A 24,282-nucleotide genomic window follows, 5' to 3' on the forward strand; every position below is an offset into this window, starting at 1 on the left:
ATGTTTATAACAAAAGCCCAGGCGTGGAAGTCCCCACGTCCGTCCGAGCAAACTGCCTGTCTTTCTTTTCCTCACTGCAGCGTAGCTTTCCCAGGCTCTGGCCTCCAGGCTGGCCCGGCCCGGCCCAGGGGTCCCGGAGCCCACACCTACCTTCCTGCCCGGACTCCGTGGGGTGAGTCCTCCTGTTATCTGTGGAAAACGTTTTTTCCAAGGTTTATCAATTCCTGTCCTCCCGTCATCAGAAACTGTCTTATCATTTCTGTTTGTTCCTGTGTAAAAATGGAAAAATTGTTCATGCCGAACCCTGGCGGGGATGGGGGAGGCGCTCGCCGAAATGCCCGCATCCTCCTCGGCGGAGAGTGAATCAGCGCGCTCGTGTCCCGGCGGGGCGGGTGGGGAGCACTGTCCCCCCCCCAGCGGGTGGGCCTCAGGTGGGCAGCGCCCGGCAGGACCCGCTGGAAGCCCGGTCGCGGGAGCACTTGGCCTTGAGGCGTCCTAGTGGCTGTCGTGTAGCTGGCGTTCTCCATCATATCCCCAAGGAGCCTGCAGGGCTGGGGCCTGGAAGCCCTCCCCTCCGCTCCCCCGCTCCACTGCGCCCAGAGGTGCCACGGAGGGTGCCAGCCTTTCTCAGGGTGGGCGCTGCCTAGACTGGAGTGGGTGACTGAGCAGGGAGATGACGCCCATACACAGCCATCTATCGAGTGCCTGTAGTGTACCGAGCGTGTGCCAGGGACCGGAACTGCCTTTCAGTCAAGCAGCGTTTACCGAGCGCCCACGGGGTTCCAGGGCACACAGGTCCCCAGAGTCCCCAGGGTCCCCCACAGAATCAGAGCAGAGCCTGCTCCCCTCTCTTCCGCCTGGGCTGCCGCGCCGCGGTAGGGAACGTGCCTCCGGGGCCGCTCTCCTGTTTGTGTCCAGTTTTGCTGCTGGAGGGCAGCCCTGCTCTGGGCCTCTCCTCCGCCGGGAAGCCCTCCCAGCCGCGCCGGCCGCTGCCCCTCGCCCCTTCCTTTCACGCTGTGGTCGGTTACCCTGCAGACAGCAGGAAAGAGGCTGCCCTGTAGTGTTTTCTGCTTGTTTCTCCGATTAAACTTTAAGCCCTGAAAAAATAGATAGGCACCAGGTGTGTAGTAGGTGCTCCAAAAATACTTGTTGGGTGGGAAATTCTACCAAACCGTAGTATTTTCATCTGGAGATCATCTACTCCATCCCTTCATTTTCTAGGTGGGGAAGGAGGCTAGAGAGAAGGTTTTGCCTAAGTTGGACAGCTGACGGTGGACCACGGAGCTGGCCTGAGAGGGCGTGCCCTCCACCAGCGTGCCGTTTCCCGGCCCCAGCTGCCGGCCCAGGGAAGGCCAGGACTTCTTGCTGGAAATAACAGGACCGGCTTTTGCTTTCATTGTTTGGTGGTAAATGTTCAGACTCACGTACAGTGACACCCCAGTCAAAGGTGTGACCCTCCCCCACCCCATCCCCCCATCTGAGGACAGGTTGGGACGGAGGCCTGATGAGGGTGTGTTAGGGTCGTTGGGAAGGGATCTCAGCCTGGGACCTCAGGAGTGGGGCTGGAGTTTCTAGGACCCTCCCACCCTTGGCTTCTCCCAGGAAGCTCGTCAGCTCAGCAATGAGTTGGTGGCCTGTGAACTGTTTTTCTGACCGTGGAGAACCTCCACTCCCCACACCAGGGCTCTGGGGTCATGTCTCCCTCCCCATCCCCATCCCCATCCCCACCAGCTTCTGGAAGAGCCAGGTGACTGCCTGGGCTGCTGTTCTCACCTGTGGAAGCCCTGGGACCCCACGGGGAGGCTGGGCCCGAAGCAGGACCCGGTTTACTCTCTGGCTGGGCTGCACAGGCCTGGAGAGGAGCGCCATCTTCCCAGACACACCCGGAGTAGCAGCAGCCTCCCCTGAGGGTGGGAGGCTGGGCCTCGGCCTCCGGGGGGTGATTAGCACCAAACTTTCCACTGCGCGGGTAACTCAGACCGTGGGGAAATGCTGACTTCCAGACCACCCCTTGCTGTTGTTCCTGCCTGACTTGTTGCTGGGGAAGGTGGATATCCCCCCTTATTTATTATTTATAAATAAGTCAACCAGGGAGACGTTTAAATAAGTCAGCCAGGAGTCTCTTGCCCATTACCAATGGAAAAGTACGAGGACGGGGAGCCGTGTTAGCACCCACAGAAAACACTGGCCGGGGCGTGGCAGGTCCCACAGCCCTGGGGCCAAGCTGTGGCTTTGTCTCTCCTCAGAGCTGGCAGCTAACACTCCGGTTCATGCTGAGACTCTGAGCTAATACTCAGTGGCAACAACAAAGCACAGGATTTAAATGGCAGATTGAGGGAGGCGAGGCTAGAGACTTATCTGGAATGTTACCAAGAACTGTCCCAGGCTTCAGAGTAAGGAGAATGCCCAGCATCTCCACATCTTTCTGGGGACACCAAGGCTCCCCCCTTCGCCCCTCGCCAGGGCCCCCGCCCAGCCTGAGGTGCAGAGGTAACCCCGAGATTCCTTCTCACGGGTGCCCCTTGACCCTGCGTGGGGCTGGCTTGATCTGACATTTCTTCAATTAGGTCAGTGCGCCACGCAGAGCTTTGGAGATGCTTACGCTGGGGTTTCTGAGCGCGAGCGCGTTGAACTTATGAGTGCCTTGCCTCAGGCTGCGGCCGGTGTGGAGCTCACCTGCCCGGGCACCGGACTCCCCATCACCCTGCCGGCCTGGTCTCCGAGGGCCCTGCCTGTCGCAGTGTGGGACACCCAGGCCTCGGGACACAGATAAAAGTAATTCCACCCCCAGGGCTAGGGGTCGGGGCAGCACGTGGGGTAAGGAGAGGGAGCAGCTCCCAGCCTGCCTTCGCGCTGGTTTTCAGGGAGGAAGGAAGCCGACGCCTCCTTAGTCCTTCCAGTGTTCAAGTCAGAGAGGTGCTCAGACATACTGATGTTGAGGTGACGTCATCCTTCTGTTACCGAGGTCAGCTCTCCCTTTTTTCTTTTCCTGACTAGCAAAATCACCACACCATGAACTCTGAAGGGCAAGTGAAGGGGCTCTGAGTTCTAGACAGCCAGGTTGCAGTCGGGGCCAGGGGAGACTGCCGAGGGCACAGGACACCCCATCTCTAATTTGGAGTCTGAGCTCATCTTCCAGCAGAGGTTACAGGTGGGGGGTGGTTATAAGATTGGCACAGCCAGCGGGAGGGGTGCTGCTGGGGTTACGTCGCAGGGAAGGGAGCCGGCTGCCCCCGTCCCAGGCTGAACGGGCGTGCCGCGTGAGTAGCGTGCCGGGTAGGGTGGGCGCCCTTCACGTCACACAGATGCGGGCAACGCTGTCAGCCCCCCTCAGGCCAGGCGCTCTGGTGGTCACCTGGGCCTGGAGAGCCCATGGTCTGGAAGCCACCACGTGCAGGAAGGGCCTGCGCTGCCCAGGCAGGCTGACAGAGCCGGGCGGGGATGTCACGTCCCCAGAACTTCTCCCCCACGGGGGATTGCTCCCTGGACAAACCAGCCACGAGCTGTGGGGTCAGAGCCAGTCAACCCAGAGAAGGCTCTTGGCATGCGTCTAAGCCCCCTATATGCCCGCTGCCCTCTCTAGAGATCCTGGTAACCTGATGTGGGGCAAAGAGCCCTGAGCTGGTCCTTGGGAAACCTGGGTTCTGGGACCCAACTCCCAGGGCCATTTCCTCATTTCTCTGTCACCTCTAAGGCCCCTCCCCGGTGTGGCTCCCCCAGATAGGAGCCTGCCTACCCCAGACCATTCAGGGAGAGCCATTGTCCTCCAGGAAGAACTAGACACGCGGGGCCAGGTACCAGTTTACAGGAAGCTTTTAGAGGTGGAGGCATCGGATCCGATTTGGGGTGACAGTGCCTCACCGCTGTGTGGCCATGCACGGTCACCCCAACTATGAGCTTCTCATTCGTTTTTTATAAAGCGGGGGAGCATCATGTTTTCTCTCCTGGAATGTTCCCCCTTATCCTCCTTCCAACAGCCTGGCTCTGTCCTCGATGTGTCCACACGTGAATGACAGCCCTGCCCTGCTCAGGGGGCTCTCGGTCTGGGGCAGGACCCCCAGCAAACCAACCCCTCCAGGCCAGAGAGAGCAGGGAACGTGGCCAGGGTGTCGGCCTGTGCCTCTGAGCGCCCCGCGCGCCGCACAGCTCCCGACACCGCGGTGCTCGATCATCCGCACTTGCTCAGAAGAAGTTTGCGGAAGGGAGAGAAGAGCTAAAAACAGCTTTGCTTGTAGCAAAGTGAGCGAGCCCCGTCCTGGGAACCCGGGAACTGGGATGCCGTTCCTCAGCTCACTCTGTGACCCTGGCAGCGTGCGTGCCCACCCATGGCCCCCTTTCCCGCCTTTGGGGGCGCGCACGTGCCCTTCTGCACACGCCTGAGCGCCCTCCCGACGCCTGCTGCAGACGCGACAGGCTGTGGGTCTTCCGTGCTTGGAAGCTGCTGGCAGGCCAGCTGTGGTTCCTCCCTGAGGGACTGTTCCCTAGGAGCCACCACGATCTGTGGATATTTCAGCACTGACGCCGAACTACCCACTTTCAAAGAAATTAGGCCAGAGGAAATTTGGGGCCAAGGGCCCTGAGTCTGTGTGACATCCACTGGGGGCTGGACGGGCCCTCTGGCTCTGGCCAGACTTGCCCCCTCCTCACCGCGGGTGTTTACTGCCTGACGGCCCGTTGCTCTGCTAATCGTAGAATGAGCTCCTTCAGAATATTCCACACCATCCTGGAAGAAAGCAGCTTTGAAAGATTCTGCCAGTCAGACGCTTAAAAATGAAGGAAAAGCCACACTCGTGGTTTTCTGGGGCTTAACGGCTCCTTCTTCTGAGCCCACAGTGAGGTCTCCTTTGGGCGCTGCACTCAGCACTAGAGTCCAGTGAGATGGGGCAGGAAGGTGGGAGGTCTGAGCTTACCATTGCTCTAAAGCCCTGGAGTGTGTGTGTGTGCGTGTGAGAGAGAGAGAGAAAGAGAATTCTGGAAGCTTTCTTCAGAGCCTGAAAGGCTATAGGGCAGAAAGGGAGGGGAGGGAACTTTTCTGCATGACTCCAGAGGACTCAGCAAACATCAAAGAGTAGGAATTAGATAAAAAGCCTGATTAGGGCTACACATTTTTAACCGACAGTTCAGGCTGCCCACCAACAATGTGGGCGGCCTGGAGAAGTAGTGAGCTCCCCGTCACTGGAGGGTGCAAGCAAGAGTGGGAGGCTGCCTGTCGGGGACCGCAGCAGGGACTTCTGTGTCATAGAGCAGAGGCCCAAGCCCCCCCCGCCAACCCCGAGGATTTCTGCTTCCGTAGCTGGTTGGCTGCTGGCTTCGAAAAACTAGAGGTTTTTGAAAAATTGAGTTTTGTTTCCTTCTGAGTTGAGTTCAATGCTAGAAAGTCCTGGTCCCCAGAAGGTACATTTCTTCAAATAAAACATTTGACCTGGAAAGGGGCCCCCATGAGAGCACAGCCTCCTGCAGGCGCCAGGCATGCTGGTGAACAAAGGTGTGGGCGGCCTCTCAGCCACGTCTGCTCATCCTCTGGGGGAGGGAGGGGAAGGGCTGGGGGTCTTTCCCTCCTCCCTCTGGAATACTCAGCACCATTTCACAGCACACACTGCTGAGGGAATGCCTCCCAGGGTGTCTGCTTGGTGCCCAGACCACTGGTTCCTCGGGCCAAGGCTCCCCTCTGGGTGCTGCACCCCCCATGCCTGTCTGAGGACATGGGGGCATTTGGCCTAGTTGACTTGAAGGGGGGTGGGGGAAGGAGCCACCTCGTGATTTGGTTCTGACACTGGAGCAGGGAGACTGGGGGGATGTGGAGGACGGAGGCCACAGGGGTGCAAGGAGATTTCCCCGTAACGTTCGTCTCCAGCCCCAGCATACGTGGACAAAGTCTGGCTACCATGGAGGCCTGGCTCCCACTCTCCTCCCCCTGCCCCCAGCTCTTCTCAGTCCCACCAGCCCCGGTCAGGAGCCATCCTCAGGGTCAGTGTCCAGTACTGGCCCTTCCCCAGGAGCCGCTCAGCCAGCACTGGCCCTCCTCTTCATGAGCCTCAGTCCAGGGCCCCAGAACAGGACGTCAGCGGCCCTTTGTTGCTCTGAAGGTCAGGTGGCCTCATGAACGCTCTGTCCGCACCTGAGGACCGGGGCAGCTAGGTGGGACTCTGAGACCCCCCAGGTGACGGTTGCAGCAGCCGTGCACATGCCCTGCTGTGTCCTGGCTCAGATGAGTACACGGTCCTCAGGAATGGCTAGCCTTGGCCTTTGGGGAAACTGGGTCAAATTGAGTAAAGTGGCAAAGAACCAGCCCCTCCCCAAAACTTGAGATCTGTTGATAGGAAAACTGAGTCACACCAACTCCCAGGGGTCCTTCTCCAGGGCATTCTCGACTCACTCTTGACGGCCTATGGAAGGCTCTGGAGCTCCAGCGGGCAAGGGGCTGTAGGAGGTAGGGTTGCAGACGCCCTCAGCATCAGCCAGGACCCCTAGGATGGGGCTCCTTGGGGACTCCTGGCCGGGTTAGGCGGGGCTTCCACGGCTGCCATAGTTGCCAGGATACACACACTCGGGCCCCTGGCAAGCCAGTGCAATTTCTAAGCTCTCAAAACAAACAGAAATGAAACACAAAACAGAGCCCAGTATAGACCCGGCCTCACCCAGAGCTGCTGGGATCCAGGTGGAGAAGCTGGAACCCCACCCCATCCGAGTATGAGTTCAGTTCCTTTTCAAGGCGTTGTCGGAAAGCAGGGCAGGGCTCAGGGCTGCCGCCTCGCTGCACCCACAAAATGCTCGTGCTCAGAACCAACAGTGCCTTTGACGCTTGCAGAGAAGAGCGGGCCTCCCTAGGCTTGGCGTTCAGAGCTGCTCCGAGGAAAGCCTTTCCAAGTCGGTCGTCTCCTTGTGGTCTTCTGAGAGTGGCACTGACTTCTGATTTAAAAGAAAGATATTTTTGAGAACACCATCGCTACCACCCTGCTTCTCTCTGATGGATTGCATCTTCAGGAAGGAGAATGCAAATACCTGAAGAGAAGTGGTGACGGCAGCGTGCTGGTTTTTCTCACCCAATGCTGATGTTTCAGCTGGTGCCGACTCCCAGACCAGCCGACCTATGGCCTCTGGGAAAGGGTGGGAGCTCGTGCGGGGTCCCTGTTCCCTCTTGGGGACCTGATAGGCTTCCAGAAAGCCCTGACTCTGCCGTGCATATACAGCTGTGTTGAGGGCAGTGTTAAAGCACTGGGCTCCGAAACTAAAACTCGGGGTACTTGCCACCAGGCCTCTCCTCCTGGCACCTTCGGGAGGGGGGTCAAGCCCCGCTCTGCATCCAGGGGTCGTGGCCTTGAGCATGGCTCTTTTCCTCTCTGGCCCTCTGTTCCCTCATCTGTAAGAGTGTAGGACCAGAAAGTCTGTAGGTGGGTTCTGGGGTTTTCTTGGGGGGCAGTGTCAGATCTGTGGCGAGTGAGCAAACAGCCTGAGGGAAGACCATGGCAGCCCCTGGGCTCCAGCGGGAACCGGGCACCTTCTCCCACGGGCTGCTCCCCTCCCTCACTCAGCCACCATGCTGATGTCCCTGGAAGGCGGAGAAGGCTCTGAGCGAGCGGGGTCTGACTTGGGAGTGTGGACAGAGGCCTGAGGCCAGAACTTTGAGGGGCTCATTAGTCAGAAGCACCGGCAGAGGCCATGCCCACTTCTCCCCTCCCCACCATCACACAGCATCCACACCGTCCCCTTTTCCATCCTTCCGTCCATTCAACAAACATTCACCTAGAACCTCAGATGTGCCAGGCCCGCCCGAGGTGCTGCAAAAGCAAAGGCAAATCAGATGGTCCCTGCTCTTACAGAGTGCCAGCCAAGAGGGCATCAGGGATGGCAGTGACGTATCATCTAACTGTGGGCATCCTGGAGGCCCTCCCTGCCCCGCGATCGTTAGGAGGAATGATAATGCTCATAATCATAATATTGATGATGGGGACCATTCACCAAAGTTTTATTATACTGAGTACTTTACAAACTCTGTCTCATTTAGGCCTCGCTGCTCTCCTGTATTTTAGTATTTGTCCCCATTATACAGACAGAACACCTGAGACCCAGAGGAAGTTGTCCAAGTCAGTGGTGGAGCTAGGATTCAAACCAGTTCGGGGGAACCTAGAGCCCGTGCTCCTGACCTACCCTCTGCCGTCTCTGAGCGATCCACACCTTTTCCCCGGCTGCTGGTGGGTCCTCTAACTCCGGAGCCACCAGCAGTGACCAGGGCCTGCAGAACCTGTGTCTTGACCCCCTGACACACCTCCCCAGCCAGCACAGCCACAGCTCAGACTGCAGCCAGCTCAGCAGCTCTGTCATTGTCCCCGAGAGTAACAAGCTGGGGAGACAGGCTTTCCTTTAGCTGCCATCACAGTCCCGGGGTCCTGACAACAGGAATTCCACCAGGAGGAGGCTTAACTATCCTTGTCCAAAGCTCGGAGGTGCTGGCTTGCCTTGAATGGTCCCAGCAGCTCAGGTGCAGGCCAGGCCCTGGGAAAGGCTGCAGATCTGGTCACTAGCCCCCATCCAGGATGGGGCCCCTGGCTCACGGGTGCCAGGGAAATCCTTCCCCCTCTCCAAGGCATGCTGTGGTGGGGATCTTGCGGCGATGTTATCTCCCTGTACCTGTACGCCTAGGGGGACAAGCACGGGTCTGAGATACGCCCTTGAACCCAGCGAAGGCTGACTTGGCACTTGGGCAGAGCACCACAGGGATGTCTAAAATCTCCAAGGAGCTTTTTGTCCTGCAGCCCGGCTATTGGTCTCCTGGGAACGTGGACAGAGGTGCTCTGCAGGGCCAGGGCTGCAGCAGTGGAGCCTGCACAGGCCTCCTGCACGGGTGCCCTCAGCATGGGGCAAGGTGTTTAGTCCTTGGGCAGCAATTTCCACACACACACGAAAGACATGAATGAGGAAGATGCTAATTGTCCTCAAACTAGCTAAGGCCATTTTGTCTCATTTGAAATAACAAGTTTAATGTAATCCCTTCTTTGCAACTTGGTGCATCACCAAGATCTTATTTGTACAAAACACCTGATTATAATAATTACAAGCTTGGGAAGCTGTCTCCATTTGTGTCTGAAGAAAGGGACTAATGAGCTACCTCCTCAGCAGTTCCCGTCTTCTCAGAAGGCCAGCCCCAGCTGGCTGCTCACCTCCAGAGTCTCCAGAAACAGAAGGGCTGGCAAAGGTGGAGGCCTGTTTGCACATCCTCTCCAAGAGGAAGGGAGAGGGCCCAGTGTTAGGAGCACGGACTGCAGCGTTCACGTCTCAGCTCTGCCACTTTCTCCCTGTCTTAGGCAGGAGCCAACACTCCCTGCTGAGGCCCCAAGGTGTAGACGTGAGGGAGGGTCTTGGCGCACCGGCCGAGGCGTAGCCCAGCGCCTGGCACATAGCTCAGGATTGTCATGTCAGGATTGTCACCAGGCCCCAGCTTTGAAAGCAGGCCTGCTTCTTGCCCACATCTGTGTCCCCAGCACGTGGCTGGGGTCTGGGTGATCACTCAGTGAGTTTTTGTGATTTTGATATGGGGGGTACTTACTAAGGTAATGAAATATGTCAGTCCTCGAAATCTCTGTCTCCTGCCAGCCTGAGGGCTGGAGCTGGGAGCCGTGTGCCTCTGGGTAGCCCTGCCTAAGGTAGGCAGTGTGGCCTGGGCTTTGAGGGGAATGGGGGTCATAAGCACTTCGAGCAGATAGACTAGAGCTCCAGGAGCAGGGGCCAGGCCGGGACGGACTGAGGTTGGAGAGGTGGAAGGGGGCTGGGGGCTGTGTCCTGCAGAAATACCTGGGCTGACAAATCAGCCTGGATGAACCAAGAGGTCTGTACCAGGAGAAAGTTGGACCCAGCTGGTAGTGAGAACATTTTGGCCTTTGATCTTTGCAGAAGAGAGGAGGCAGGGCCTGAAGAATGAAAAAGACAGCAGGGTCCTAATGCATAAGAGCACATCAAAGCCAGGGGAGGCCTCTCACAACGTAGAGGGGCTTAGGAGGTGTGTCAGTCCCGACAGCCAGGCACGTCCAGGTCCCATCCCACCTCTGGCCAACCTGCCAGCAACGCTGGCCCAGTACAGTGACTCACACCCCAGCTGGAGCTTGTTCTGGTTGGTCTCATTGTGTGACTGATTTCTGAGCTGCTCTTGGCTCACTGGGGCACTGGGGAGAGGCCGATTTTTCATTCCCCGGCCAAGCCTGAGCTGGCAGCCCCCAGCAAGTCTGATGTCTCCCCGAGCTGCTCCAGCTTTAGGAATTAGTTCCGCTAGACAGATTGCTCAGGAAGCTTCAAGGTCATCTGGAAATGGTAGCCTGTTTGTACATTCGGAATATAAGTCCAGGAATGGGCTGGAAATTTCCAAGCCCACAAGAACACTAGAGAATCACAAAGGCCCTTAGCTGCCCAGCACTGAGGGCGACAGGTCAGATTAGCCCAGTGGCTGGTTCCTGCAGGCATTTTTGGGGGTGCACTTGCCGCTGCCACATACCCTAGAGCCCCCAAGATAGGGTAGATTCAGCAGCCTGCCACTTTCTAAACAAAATTCCCAGCAAAAGGACTGGGGTTCTTGTCCCCACTCCAGCAGAGTAGGGGCAGGTCATTGCTGCTGAGAGCAGTGACCCCCGGGCCTTGCTGGACCAAGGCCCTGGTCCTCCTGGGTCTCCACATCTCATTGGTCTGCTTTCGGCTAACAGGACCCCCAGTCCTTTGGCGGCCGCAGCCACCCCAAGCCTCAAGATCACAGCTGGCCTGTGGGCCACCAAAGGGAGGCAAGGAGCCTTCCGGTCCTTGAGTGAATATACAGGATGCTCCCAAACAGCAGAAAAACAGGAGAAAAGCTGTGCCCTGGAGAGGAGCCACCTCCCCATCGTAACCGTGGGAAGGAGCGGCAGAGCCAGCCATCAGTGGTCAGAGAAAGTGGAAGGAGAGGCAGCATGGCAGGTGCACGTTTACTGTTGCTCAGATGTAACTGGGTTAGTGCCTGAGGGGCACCGGCTTGTCTCTTAAAGCGACAGAGGCAGCAGCGAGCGGATGAGAAGCCTAGGTGGGGAGATCGGGGCCTTGGCCTCAGGCAGACCTGGGCTGGCCTGCAAGCTCCATACTCCTGTGCCCTGTGACCTTGGGCCAGACACTTGGCCTTTCTGAACCTGTCTCCTTATATCTAAAGTGGAGGAAATAGGAGATGAGCCAAAGCCAAGTTCAAGTGTCTAGCATAGTGCCCGACGGGGAGAAAAAACTCTGGGTACAGAAAGGAAACAGCACGAGGTTGCTTCTACTGCAGCAGAGCCAGTGGGACCTAAGTTATATTCTCCACCTGCACCAATTAACCAAACATGCCTCTTTCTGGCTTACCAGGTGGCTTGTCCCCATCACCATTTGCCAAACACGCAATCTGTGCCTCCTTGCCTGGTAGAGCTGCTCAGAAAAGGTGTGTGTTCAATAATTTGATGCATTGAGAAAGTCTTGCTTGAAGGAACACGACAGCCTCCTTCTGTAACCTTTAAATGCCAATGTTTGCTGCCACTACCCAGACCCTCCTCCCTACTCTCATTTCTCTGTTGGCTAAATCAGAATGTTCTAGCGTGAGCTGGGGCTGATAACCTCTGCTGGAAGAAAGGAGGCATAGCCCTCACGTCCTGGGAAAGTGGGCTCCCGTTCTTTCCACCTGACCTTCGAGGTTGGGAAGCGCAGGTGTCAAGCTGTCAGGTTTTCTCTAACGGAGGGCAGAGGGCGGAGGGCCGGAGTAGGAGGGGCGCCACCCGGGAGATGGATGCGGTTACTCCCCACCCCACCGTGCACTCCACACCCGGATGGCCTTCAGGGAGGCCCGAAGAGTTGGGAGACGCAGGTTCTGGCCCGGCTCTGCAGTAGGCAGCTTATGCCAGAGCAAGAGACCCGGAGCCTCTAGGCACCCTGGCATACTCACCTGCAAAATGGGGGTAGGAGGACCCAGTGCGTGAGCATATTTTCCACCGCATAGTAGGTGCTTCTCAACTGTGGGCTCTTTCTCCGCAGCAATAAAAGCAGGCCTTGCACGCAGGTGCTTCTGTGTCCTGGCCACGCCTGTGTGAATTGCTCTGGGGTCCCCGGGTGAACTAAGCACTTGGAGCAGGGCCTGTTGTGCCATAAACACCGTTAGCACTCGCTGCCGTTCTTATTATTAATATTCATCCTGCCAGGAAGCCCGGGTCCACACCGAACGTCCGCCCTTGTTCCCTTATCCCCTCCTGGGTGGGTAGGGAGTGGGTGCTCTGGGGAGGGAGCCGTGAGGAGAAAACCCTGTGGACGTGGGAAGTGCTTCCCTGCGGTGGCCTCATGTGCAAACAGGGGGCTTTCATGGTAGTCCCAGTGAACCTGACCCTGACCAGCCTAGGAAGGCAGCCGAAACCCAGCAGTGCTCACTGCAGAACGGGAAGGCCTTGCAGTCTGAGCACAGCAAATTCCAGAAGCCCAGTAAAATCCTAATTGCGAGCACTGGCTTCTGCCACCTCTTTTGTTCCGAAGCTTGGAACACCCTCCTGCCTGGCCCTGGCCACCCCCACGGAGCCCCCAGCTCTCGCAGATCCAGTCCAGGACCTACTCGTACCCAGGGACTCCAGGGTGGACATTGTTACAGCGTATCTAGATGTTAATAAGAAAGGTCCCTGGTGGCGCAGTGGTTAAGAGTCTGCCTGTCAATGCAGGGGACACGGGTTCGAGCCCTGGTCTGGGAGGATCCCACATGCCGCAAAGCGACTAAGCCCGTGAACCACAACTACTGAGCCTGCGCGTCTGGAGCCTGTGCTCCGCAACGGGAGAGGCCGCGACGGTGAGAGGCCCACGCACCGCGATGAAGAGTGGCCCCCGCTCACTGCAACTGGAGAAAGCCCTCGCACAGAAACGAAGACCCAACACAGCCATAAATAAATATAAATAAATAAATTAATTAAAAAAAAAAAAAAAAAAGAAAGGACATGCATGCAGTTTGCCTCTTAGAGAGGCTGGACCTGACCTTGAAGTCTGCAGCCTCTGTTGGCCTGAGGCCTCCTCTCCCTCCTCACTCAGGGAGCCTCCCCGAGCTGCCTCCCCTCCCAGAGCTGAGGCGTCACACTCTGCGCTGGGGCCGTGGGTCTCCCAGGCCCCTCTGACCGCAAGCTCCTCCGGGGTTGGCCTCACGGCTCCCGTGCTGGCTGCTCGTAGGTGCAGGTGACTCTGGGAAGTCAGGCTGCTTTTGTGGCTCTCAGACACCACCCCCAGGGCCACACGCCCGGCAAGGTCAGCCGGACAGCCCTCGGGGCCTGGACACCGCCTGCTGAGGGCACCTCCTACCCCCTCTCAGAGCTCATCTTGGAGGCCAGAGCCCTTTGGAGGGGGCCCACCTGGCCCAGGCTGCACGTTATGCCCCTGCACTCTGCCTGGTTCTGCCCCTTGCCCGCTGGTGAAGTACAGCCTGGAGGAAACCAGGGAGGGCTCACCCCTGCCACACGTGAGCCACAGAAAGAAAGTACAGGGCTGAGATTTGAAGGACCAGTGATTCAGGCCACATTCTTGGCTAGGAAGACAAAACACTGCAAGGGTGTTAGGCTTCTCCACGCTCTTAGAGCTTTCGTGCAAGTACAATTCAACTCCCAGAGGGAAACCGCAAAGTGATTTTTTAAATTCATCTGGACTAGTACAGGGCAAGATTGTCAATAAATACACTGAAAGCAAAGAGCGATGAGGAAAGGCTCTAATCCCACCTGTTCAATCCTAATGTGGAATAAGGAAATCCAAACAGCACGGTGCTTATGCGAAAGGAAGGTGGTGTAGCTCATCGGAAAATTTAAGAAGCACCTCCCCCATCTCTTGCAAAAATTCATTGTGTGACAAAGGCAGTGCCTCACAGGAATGGGCGGGGGCGGGGGGAGTAGCTAGTGTCCAGCTACGTAGAGGAGACCCACGGAGGTTTCCTATCTGCCGGGGAAGGTGGACAGCTACGGGGAGAAGTCAGATCCCAACACATGGAATCCAAGGCATGTCAGTTCTTTGAAAGGATAACTGTCTAAGCTCTGAAGTGACAATCAATCAATCCATCAATAACCAAAGATCAACAAATTCAACTTAAAAAACTAAAAACTTCTGTTCACAGAAGGAAAAAAACCCTCAATAGTCAAAAACAGACTTTAGACAATTACGGTAACAGATGCATGTCTTCTAATGGGCATGGGAAATATTGAATATTTAACCTCAATTGTTATAAAAGAAATGCAGGTTTTGACAAGGAGGGGACCATCTGCACTTACAAAATTAGTAAAAATAAAGAGTAATGATAGCGGGGGTGGGGCAGGGGACAGACCACTGCAACTCTGTAGATGGCTAAAAACGTGATGCCGCCCTTTGGGGATATCATTTGCAAAATACTTGGAGAACCCTGAAGAGTCTTATCCTCTGACCCAGTAACGCCACTTTGGGGAAATTTGTCCTAAAGGAAGGCTCTCCAAATGGTTGTCAGCTGGTTCCACTGAGCCTGTCCAGGGCCTCTGAGGAGCCCACTGGGGACTCTGGGCCCCTCCCCCCTTGTCCTACCCCCAGCAGTTCCTTTTTGTCTGTTTATACCCATAATGTGTGAGCGTGAGCAGTAAGATTCCATTTAGCCAAAGATTTCCGGGGCTATAAAAAAAGCTTTGAGGGGCTTCCCTGGTGGCGCAGCGGTTGAGGATCTGCCTGCCAATGCAGGGGACACGGGTTCGAGCCCTGGTCTGGGAAGATCCCACATGCCGCAGAGCAACTGGGCCCGTGAGCCACAACTACTGAGCCTGCGCGTCTGGAGCCTGTGCTCCGCAACAAGAGAGGCCACGATAGTGAGAGGCCCGCCCACCGCGATGAAGAGTGGCCCCCGCTCGCCGCAACTAGAGAAAGCCCTCGCACAGAAACGAAGACCCAACACAGCCAAAAATAAATAAATAAATAATAATAATAAAAAAAAGATAGAGCGTATCACTTCTAAAAAAAAAAAGCTTTGAAATCCATTCGTCTAAAAGAGCACAGAGGGCTGTCTGGAAAGACGTTCATTGGGTACAGCCTAAATGTCTCCCCCGTGAGGGAGACGTTGAGTAAATGAGAGTGTATCTGTTGGATGAAAGAATACAAACACATCAGTTGCGGAGATGCACAACTTGGAAACACGGTTATGATAAAGTATTTGGGGACCAACACATACGCCCTGATTAAAACTAAAATGACAGCTGTGCAGGGGCCGAGCCTGGAGTGCACAGGGGACAGTGAGATCGGGGGCGTGGTTAGGGTAGGGGACCCTAGGGTAGGGTAGGGGAGCAACTAGAAATCTCTGTTCTAATTGTTGTGGTAGTAAGGCCACAGATGACATTTTTTTGAGGTTAAAAAAAATAAAAGCTGGCAGACACCCTTCTGTGCAGGCAAGTGTCAGCCGTTACACGCAGGACGCCCCTGAGTCAGTACAGACCATGGCCGATCCAAACGGTTCGTTCCTGGGTGAACCCTTTGAAATCGCCATTTTTATGGTTCAAAAATGGCTGAACATCGGTAACTTCATACAGTTCATGGTTCGAGCGATTCTTGCGACTCTTAGCCCCGAGTGCAGGAAGAATTTGAACTTAACGTCGTGCCCAGCCCAATGGAGATGCATGCCTCCCTGCAAGGAACGTGCCGAAACTCAAGGACAGATAGGAGTGCAGAGTGGTAGTCTCTCTGATTGTCTGTCTCTCTGTCTGTCTCTGCAGGCCCTGATCCTGCATCAGCTGGGCCGCTACAGTCTGGCCGAGAAGATCCTCCGGGACGCGGTGCAGGTGAACTCCACGGCCCACGAGGTCTGGAACGGACTGGGCGAGGTCCTGCAAGCTCAGGGCAACGACGCGGCGGCCACTGAGTGCTTCCTGACGGCCTTGGAGCTGGAGGCCAGCAGCCCCGCGGTGCCCTTCACCATCATCCCCCGCGTGCTCTGAGCAGCAAGCGCCCCAGCCTCACTGCCGCCCAGGCCAAGGGGGCCCCGCCTGAGCGCTGAGGGTCGAGTGTGCGCACAAAAGCCCTGGATGAATGTGCGATTGACCACAGTGGACTAACCAAACCAACCCCCGATCATCGCTCTCCACGTGCATTTCTGTTGTCGTTTTCGCCAGCCCAATGATAGTTTCTGAATCTACTGACATTGTTCAAAATGGATCATGTGCCATATTTTGTTAGCTGACATCTTGAGTTTTAAGTAAAATGATCATGGAATTAATCTGCAAATGTAGAAGAATATATTCAAAGTTAAAATTCAGTAGCAGAACAGATTATTTTTATCAGAGCTATAAAGAAAACTGTTCTCTCCCCACCATCACCACTCCTGCCCTACCCTTGGCCCAGAAACCAAATGTGAATTTTCTGTTTTCCGCCTCAGTACTCGTCCAAGCCAGGACACCAGCCGACAATTTCTTGGTTTTGTTGTCAGTAATTGTACCATGTGATAAATTACTGCCCTCACTTAGAACAAAGCCTGAGTCCAAGAATATTTATATTTTACCAATATATGCCTGTTACAAGAGAAGGAAATATGAGTTATTTAAGTTTAACTTTTTTATGTGAATTCAGAGTTTATTTATCGATGGAAATATGTACAAAGAAGCTTCAAATGGAATATTTACCGACATTCCTTATACATGACAGACACTTGGCTAAATGGAAAGATGAAGTTAATAATAAAATGATTTTTAAATGGACCCATGGCTTGTGTTGTTCGTGAAAGCCCACAGACCCAAGAGAGGGTAAGACTCAGTTCCTGGGGTGGGGAGCTTTCGGCGCCTGGGGCCCGCCCTGGACAGGTCAGCCCTTGGAACTAGGAGGTCCAGCCCTGATTTTAGTGTGGGAATTCACCTTTCCCAGCTCTCCCCATGTTGCCTGGGATTGGAGCATGTGACTGAGGCCTGGCCAATCAACATCTAGCATTCACTTCCACGGAGGATCGGGAATGAGCATGTGACCTGAAATTGTCCAGTGAGAGTGGGAGCTGCAAGGAAAGACTCTCACTCTCCTGAGGGACTTAAACCTGAGAGGTGAGGCTGGAACTGCAGTAGCCCCCTGCCACCGTGAGGAGAGGGCATATAGAGGTTTGGGGGCCAGATGTGAAGTCAGAGACTCAACCCAACAGAGTGAATAGTAAAGATCAAGAACCAGAGAGAACTTGAGCAGGCCTCTCTAATCCCCCAGAGCTGCTTGGCTGAGCAGCTGTGGGGTGACCCCACCCTGCCAGGACCCAGGGAAGTGTGGAGAGCCTGAGCTCTGATCTTAGGCACCCTAAGTCTCAATCCCCCTCCCCCTAAGCTAAGCACAACCTCCCTGACTCACTAGGCAGGCAGGTGAGGGGGCAGCTGATGTCTGGAGAGAGACTGAAGGCAAGAGCTCACTGTAGGCAGAGCAGGTAAGTATCCCAACTTTAGCCCTGGCCTTGCCAGGCAGCACCTCGAGCTGTGGGTGGTCATAAGTCATGGAATTTGCAACGTGAGACACTGGCAGGAAAGGACAGGTGCTCATAGGGGCAGCAGCTAGCCCTGGCTGGAGGGTCAGGGCCAGCCTGCCGTCCTGCACAGCACTGTGGGAAGAGACCCTCCCAGGTCAGGACTGGGAAGGCAGGAGGCCAGGGCCACCCAAGGATAATGGTCTAGGTATCATACCAGCCACTCTCTCCCAGGCTGGCTGTGTGCCAGGACCTTGCCTTGGAAAGTCCTGTGCACATCAGCCTGCACAGGGGTGCTGGTGATGGCTGCTGTCTGCCTGCCCACCATCTGTCCCCTCCATAGTGTCCCATCTCCCTTGGGAGAACCCAGTCTCCACCCGTATGGCTCAAGGATGAACACATGGGCCCAGCCTTTTCGTCCAGAACTCTACAGCCCCCAAATTTAGTGACTGGTTCAGGTTTAGACATGTGGCCCAAACTTGGCCAATGGGAGGCCCCTCTAGGACTTGTGTTATGGAAATATTAGAAAAAACCTCTTTCTATTGGGTTTGACATCCTGATAGAATGCCAGCCTGGGGATGCGGGTGGCCATTTGGCACCATGTGGGATGGCCTGCCTGAGAATGATGCCAACTCAGGAAAAGAGAGTGAGGAGGTGGAGAGACTGGGTCCCAGGGTCATGGCTGGAACACAAAAGCTCCAACTCCCCCCCAGTTGGAGGGGAATGGGAGGGCAGGTGGGCCAGGGAGGGGAGGACGAAGAAGCGAGGGGAGGGGGGATGCCCTTCTTTAAAGGGAGCCAGCCCTCCTCCCCACCACCAGCAGCGGGGAAGGGTCTTGGGGACAGGGCCAGGTTGGGGCCTGGGGCAGGTCCCAGTCTCACTCTCAGGACCAGGGAGGGCTGTGAGCTCAGGATCTCCCCAGGTGGGAACCAAGGCCTCCTACCCCTGGACCCCTTACCTGTTCATGGCCCAAGAGACAGCCTGTGTGTGTCCATGTCTGTGACCACGTGGAACAGCCCCCAGAGTCCTCCGGATGGTCACTCCGAGCTCCTCTGTGGTCACACGATCATCCTTGGATGCCCCATCCCATCTGCCCCCCGGAAGCCCTGCCCTTAGCCAGGCACCCTCCCCACATACTCTGGAGATCTTCGCCCTCCACCCTGTCTGCTCTGGGCACATTGGGCAGCCTCTCACTCCCACCTCAGCCGTGGCCCCAGCCCAGCGGCCCCTCCCCAGCTCCCCCGGCATCGCCGGCGTGGGGTAAGATGGCAGCCTGGCTCGGCTGAAGGCTTGGGGGCAGCAGAAGGGGGGTTTGAGGCGGGACCAGCCACTCCATGCCCTGCCGTCTCCCTCTTCCACGCCCTCCCGGCCTCTCCCACAGGGAGCCTCTCGCTGCACTGTGTCTCCTTCTTTATCTCCGCCTAACTCCTTCCTGCCCTCTCCCCCTCCCCCCGCCCCCTCTACCTCTCATGTCCAACTGGGGGGCACCAAGTGAGTTGTAGAATTGTCACTAGCCCGCTCAGTCCCTCCCTGCCCCTCTCTCTGGCTCCTCTCCCTCCCGCCTGCTCTGGAAGCATCCACACACGGGACCACAAGCTCCTGAGACCGTGCTCAAGTCCCGTCCGGGGGTAGACGGGCAGTGGGCAGACTGTGCCAGGCTGTGAGGACCCCAGCCCCCTTCCCCCCCCAACACACACACAAGGGGATGGCTGGTCCCCAGGAGACTGACCCTCAGAACTGCCACCAGCCTTCCTCCCACTCGAGGTCAGCTCATTTCCTGCTGCCTCCACCCGCTCCACGGCCAGATGCGACCAGGAAAGGGACATCCTGCAAATGTCTCACGCAGGCAGGGGCTCCTCCACAAGGTCTTTGGGGGCCAGGCCGAGACCCGCGCCCCCCCGCCCCGCCAAGGCCATACCCTGGGGGACCCATTCCAGCTCTGTGCCTGCCGGGGGGTGACCCTGAATCACTGTCCCTCTCTGGGGACAGGCCCTCCTGCCAGCCTGCCCTCCCAGCTGAGACATGAGTCAGCAGGCAGCTGTAGCGGGTGTGCGGTGCCAGGAAGGGGCCGCCACCCCACGGGGCCACCGCGAGGGGCCTGGGAGACAGGCTGCAGCTGGACTCCTCCTGGATACTCAGGCCCAGAGTGGCGCTGGCCAGGGGGGGTGGCGGGCAGGTCGAGGGGTGCCTTCTGCCGTCCGCCTGGAGCGGCAGCTCCAGCTGGGCCGCCCAGAGCCTCCAGGGCCCTCCCTGCCTCCCCCGTCTTCTACTGCTTGACCCCCGGCCCCCTGAGGACAATAGGCTTTCCTGGTGACCACTGGGCTGTGGGTCACACAGATCTGGCTGGAATCCCAGCTCTGCCCGGTCACGTCACCGCCAGCGGAGAAGGGCCTCCAGCTCCTGTCTCAACGTAGGGGTGACATTTCCCCTCACACCACCGTTGGGCCTGTTAATACAGCCTCGATGAAGCATGGTGCCTGGGCCCCGGGTGCGCTGCAGGGACGCCCCTCTTTCTCCCCTGCCTAGAGTGAGGCGAGTCCCTGGGGAGACAGGCCGCTCCCTTCTCCCTCTTCCCACACAGAACTATGTGCAGCCACATGGCAATTCCCACCACGCTTCATTCCCTCTCTGCCTGGAGGAGGAGATGAGAGGCCTGGGCTGGGGGCCTCCTGCCCACAGCGCCAGGTCAGCAGGGGTGCAGCTGGTGGCCTCCCTCACCTTTGCCTCCTCGGCCCCTGGGTCCAGGAGAGAGGGAGAGCCAGCCCTGCCCACACGCGCCATGAAGCTCACGTCTGCAGCTGCCTGAAGCAGGGCCTGTGTCCAAGGGCTCGGGCCGTGGGGCTGGCCAGCCGGGCTTTGAATCTGGGCCCGGATGCTCATTCTCTGAGGAAACTTGTGGTGGTGGGGGAGGGGGTGCCGTCACTAGTCCTGAGTCTCAGCTTCCTCATCTGTCAAATGGGCAGAACAAGATCACTACAAAGATTCAGAGTGTGTGTAACATAAGCACAGCGCTCGACAGGCACATGTGCTCCATTGATGGTACCCATGTTAACATGGACTTTCACCACCGCTCTGCTTATCATTACTCTCCAGTGAGAGCCAAGCCTGGCCCTCCCACGTAGCACCCCCAAGGTCATGGTGGGAAGGAGGGAATTCCAGCCTGAGCTTCAGCCCCAGCCCCCAGCCCCGTTGCCCCTCAGCAGCACCCGGGAAGGTACAGCTGCCAGGAAGGCGGACCCCCCCCCACCGATTCCCCCTTTGTTAGCTACCAGGTTTTGAGCACCTCCTGTGGCCTTAGGTGGTCACAGTCTAGGTGGGGACTGGGGAGAGAGACAGCAAACAGAGCAATAAATAAATAATTACCGGATAGATGGCACTGCTGGGAACACGTTTTAAGTAATGGGTGGATGGCTACTTTAGATGGGGTGGCCAGGGGACACTTCTGTGAGGCGGTGACACTGAGTGACGGGAAGGCCCCCACCATGGAGAGATGTAGGAGTCTGGGGTTCTCTGCCTAAAAGAGGATCATGTACAGCCTTCCTGAGGGTAAACCATGGCCAAGAAGCCTGTGGTTCTGCCACTTTTTACTCTAGATGCCTGGGCCCGGCAGTGTGCAGAAGGGGGCCCATCCTCTAATTGTCAGCAAGGAACTGACAATCTGACCATGTGAAGACGAAAAAGCATTCTCTAAACTGAAAAGATGTGGTCCACTTTAAAGCCTCTCAAAGTTGTTTTTTTTTTTTTTTAACATGGTTGGTCAAAGGTTACTAAATTAGTTTTTACAAATATTTTCATTTAGCCAATCATGGTCTTAAAAATAAAATTCATTAAGCAATCAGATAGAACTCAAAAACCACAAGACTTTTCAGTACAGTATTTTGAATTTTCTGGCTTTCAACTTCATGAAGAATTTTTACAAACTTCACTTTCTCGTATTTAACATCTTGAACCTGGGCAGCTCCTTCCACACTGGCAGGTGCACGTGGCTCTCTGTGGAAGTGAAGTTGCTTCACCCATAACTCTGCCTTTTAAAAAATAACAAGTAGCTTTCTGTGTGTGTGTGTGTGTGTGTGTGTGATTATAAAATACATGCTCACTGTGTTAGTTTCCTACTGCTGCTGTAGTCAAGGCCACTTAGTGGCTTAACACACGTTTATTCTCTTAGAATTTTGAAGTCAGAGGTCTGCAATGCGTCTTAAGGGGCAAAAGTCAAAGTGTTGGCAAGGATGTGTTCCTTCTGGAGGCTTGAGGGGAGAATCCGTTCTTGCTGTTTCCAGCTTCTAGAGGCTGCCCACATCCCTTGGTCCGTGGCACCTTCCTCCATCCTCAAAGCCAGCAGTGAATCACGCTGACCTTTGATCTTCCTCATCATAGCGCCTGCTCCAACCCTGACTTCCACCTCCCTCTTTCCCAGGTAAAGACCTTACGATTACTTTGGGCCCAAGTGCATAATCCAGGATCTCATCCCCATCTCAAGATCCTTAACATAATCACATCTGCAAAGTTCCTTTTGCTCTCTAAGATGACAAATTCACAGGCGTGGACATCTTGGGGATGGCGGGTGCATTGTTCTGCTGAAAAATGCAGACAGTTTTCATTCCCACCACACACAGTTTCAGGAATACTAAGGTAAAGGTCATTAAATTCTACCATCTAGTGTTAACTTTCTCAGCATTTTGGCCTATTGTCTTCCAGCAATTTCCTATTAGTATATATTTTTTGAATGATAACAGCATTTTATTTTTTTAATTTTCATTTTATATTGGAGTATAGTTGATTTACAATGTTGTGTTAGTTTCAGGTGTACAGCAAAGTGATTCAGTTATAGATATACATATATCTATTCTTTTTCAGATTCTTTTCCCATATAGGTTATTACAGAGTATTGAGTAGAGTTCCCTGTGCTGTACAGTAGGTCCTTGTTGATTATCCATTTTATATATAGTAGTGTGTATACGTTAATCCCAACCTCCTAATGTATCCCTCCTCCCCGCACCTCTCCCCTTTGGTAACCGTAAGTCTGTTTCTGTTTTGTAAATAAGTTCATTTGTAGAGTGTATATTTTTAATAAAGTGAAATCATACTATATGTAACACTTTATACACCATTTCACTTAATCTTCCCCTTGTCATTAAACTCCATGAACAATTAAAGACAGCCTAACCTTCCATCATATGGATGCCCTGTCAATTATTTAACCCTTATTATTATTATTTAACCCTGGCCCTTATTATCAGCCATTTAAGTTGTGTTACCCTGTCACACACCACATACAATGGAATAATTAATGCTAGCTCACATTGATTGAGCATTTACTGTGCACCAGACACTGTTCTAAAAGATCTACATACATCTAAAAGTTGTATGAATTCATCTAGCCCTTATGACAACTCTATGAGGTGGATGCTTTTACTACAGATACTGGTACAGATGCCGGATGAAGCTTTCTTCAGAAGATGAAGAAACTTGCCCACGGTTGGGTGATTCCGTGGTAGGTTCAAACCCAGGTCACCGAACTCCAGAATCCACACTCTTAGCCACTCACATACACATTTTTAGCATCTCTGATTATCTATCTTAGGATAGACTTCTAGGAGGAATGTTAGTTTGTGCTGGAACCACACTACACACTTTCTGTGGATTGTCTCACTTAACCCTCACAATTCTATGAGGTGGTCTATAAACTGAACAGAGCCCATGTGGGCAGCTCTAGTTGCTAGATTCTGTCTGACGGTTCTGTGTGGAGGCCAATCGTTAACAGCACTGAGGGCTATCGGCTCCTCCCTCACAAGCTCACCTTGCCAGCTGGTGCCCCAATGCATGTGAAGCGTAGACAGAGGGTACCATCAGCAAGCAGGTGCCAAAGCAGGTACCCGGTCTGGGCTAGGTGGGGTCCCCAGTCTCTGGCATCTCAGGCACTGAGAAGCTCTCCCATGAAAAGTCCGCTAGGGCAGATGCAACAGGATTCTGACGGCAGGATTCAGCTTCCCTCCTGGTCCGATCAGGCAACAAAATCCTCAAAGGCATATGGACACAGAATTAGATGGAGGTTTGGTCCTAGGTGCTCCAGGAGGGGTAGAGGTTACTGGGCGCATTAGAGGTACCCGTACAATATTGCTAACCAATCCACCCTGATTGTGGATTCACGCACACTTTAACACCACTAATTTCACCAAAAAAAAAAAAAAAAAAAAAAAGCATTTCTCAAATCTACCCTTATTTTATAGATGGGAAAACTGAGACTCAGGGTGATAAAGTGACTCATGGAAGAGCATAAGCTGTATTCCATCCAGGATCCATCTGATTCCATGGTCCATCCATGGTCTCCCTGTGGGAACCAGGGCGAAAACCATTAACACTTTGAATGCGCTTGATATGTATGAACAAATTACCCTACCAGTTTATACTCACACCGTGGGCTGTGACTGTGTCTGCTCACTATGGGGACCCTGACCATTTGGCAGGTTGTTCGTAGGCAGCTGAAACCCCGAATCCAGCCTTTCTGTTGTGTGGCCAGCTTGGGGGGCATTCCAGGCTCACAGCAGGGTAGTGTGGGGTGGTCTGCCCTTTGGCATCACCCATTCTTGCTTCCCTGGTTTGTGCAGGTACCTGGGAGGCACAAGTGTCCTGCCTGGCTGTCTGCGTTGTCCTCAGAGAAACCTTATCACAAACAGAAGTCCTTATCATTCAATCATCATATGCTCAACTCATCTACCAATAGGTGTCTACTCTGGGCCAGGACATCCTTCCAGACCTCTGCCCTGATCCAGTGCCCCAAGACCACTTCTGATTGTAGTGTGATCATAAGTGAGTCACCTCCCTCTCTGGGCCTCGGTTTCCTTATCTGTTAAAAGGGTAAG

General features: G+C 55.1%; 1 protein-coding gene across 2 annotated transcripts in view; it reads left to right on the plus strand.

Moving 5' to 3' along the window:
- Positions 1-16,668, plus strand: part of TTC7B (tetratricopeptide repeat domain 7B) — a 240,407-nt gene extending 223,739 nt beyond the window's left edge. For both annotated transcript variants that reach the window (XM_068541558.1, XM_068541569.1), the window contains one exon: positions 15,711-16,668. In XM_068541558.1, coding sequence (XP_068397659.1) covers positions 15,711-15,932 — 222 coding nt within the window. In that variant the 3' untranslated portion in view covers positions 15,933-16,668. The remainder of the gene's footprint in view (positions 1-15,710) is intronic.
- The last annotated feature ends 7,614 nt before the right edge of the window (positions 16,669-24,282 follow it).

Source organism: Eschrichtius robustus, chromosome 1 (assembly GCF_028021215.1).
Source record: "Eschrichtius robustus isolate mEscRob2 chromosome 1, mEscRob2.pri, whole genome shotgun sequence".
In the NCBI taxonomy this organism is placed as follows: Eukaryota; Metazoa; Chordata; class Mammalia; order Artiodactyla; family Eschrichtiidae; genus Eschrichtius; species Eschrichtius robustus.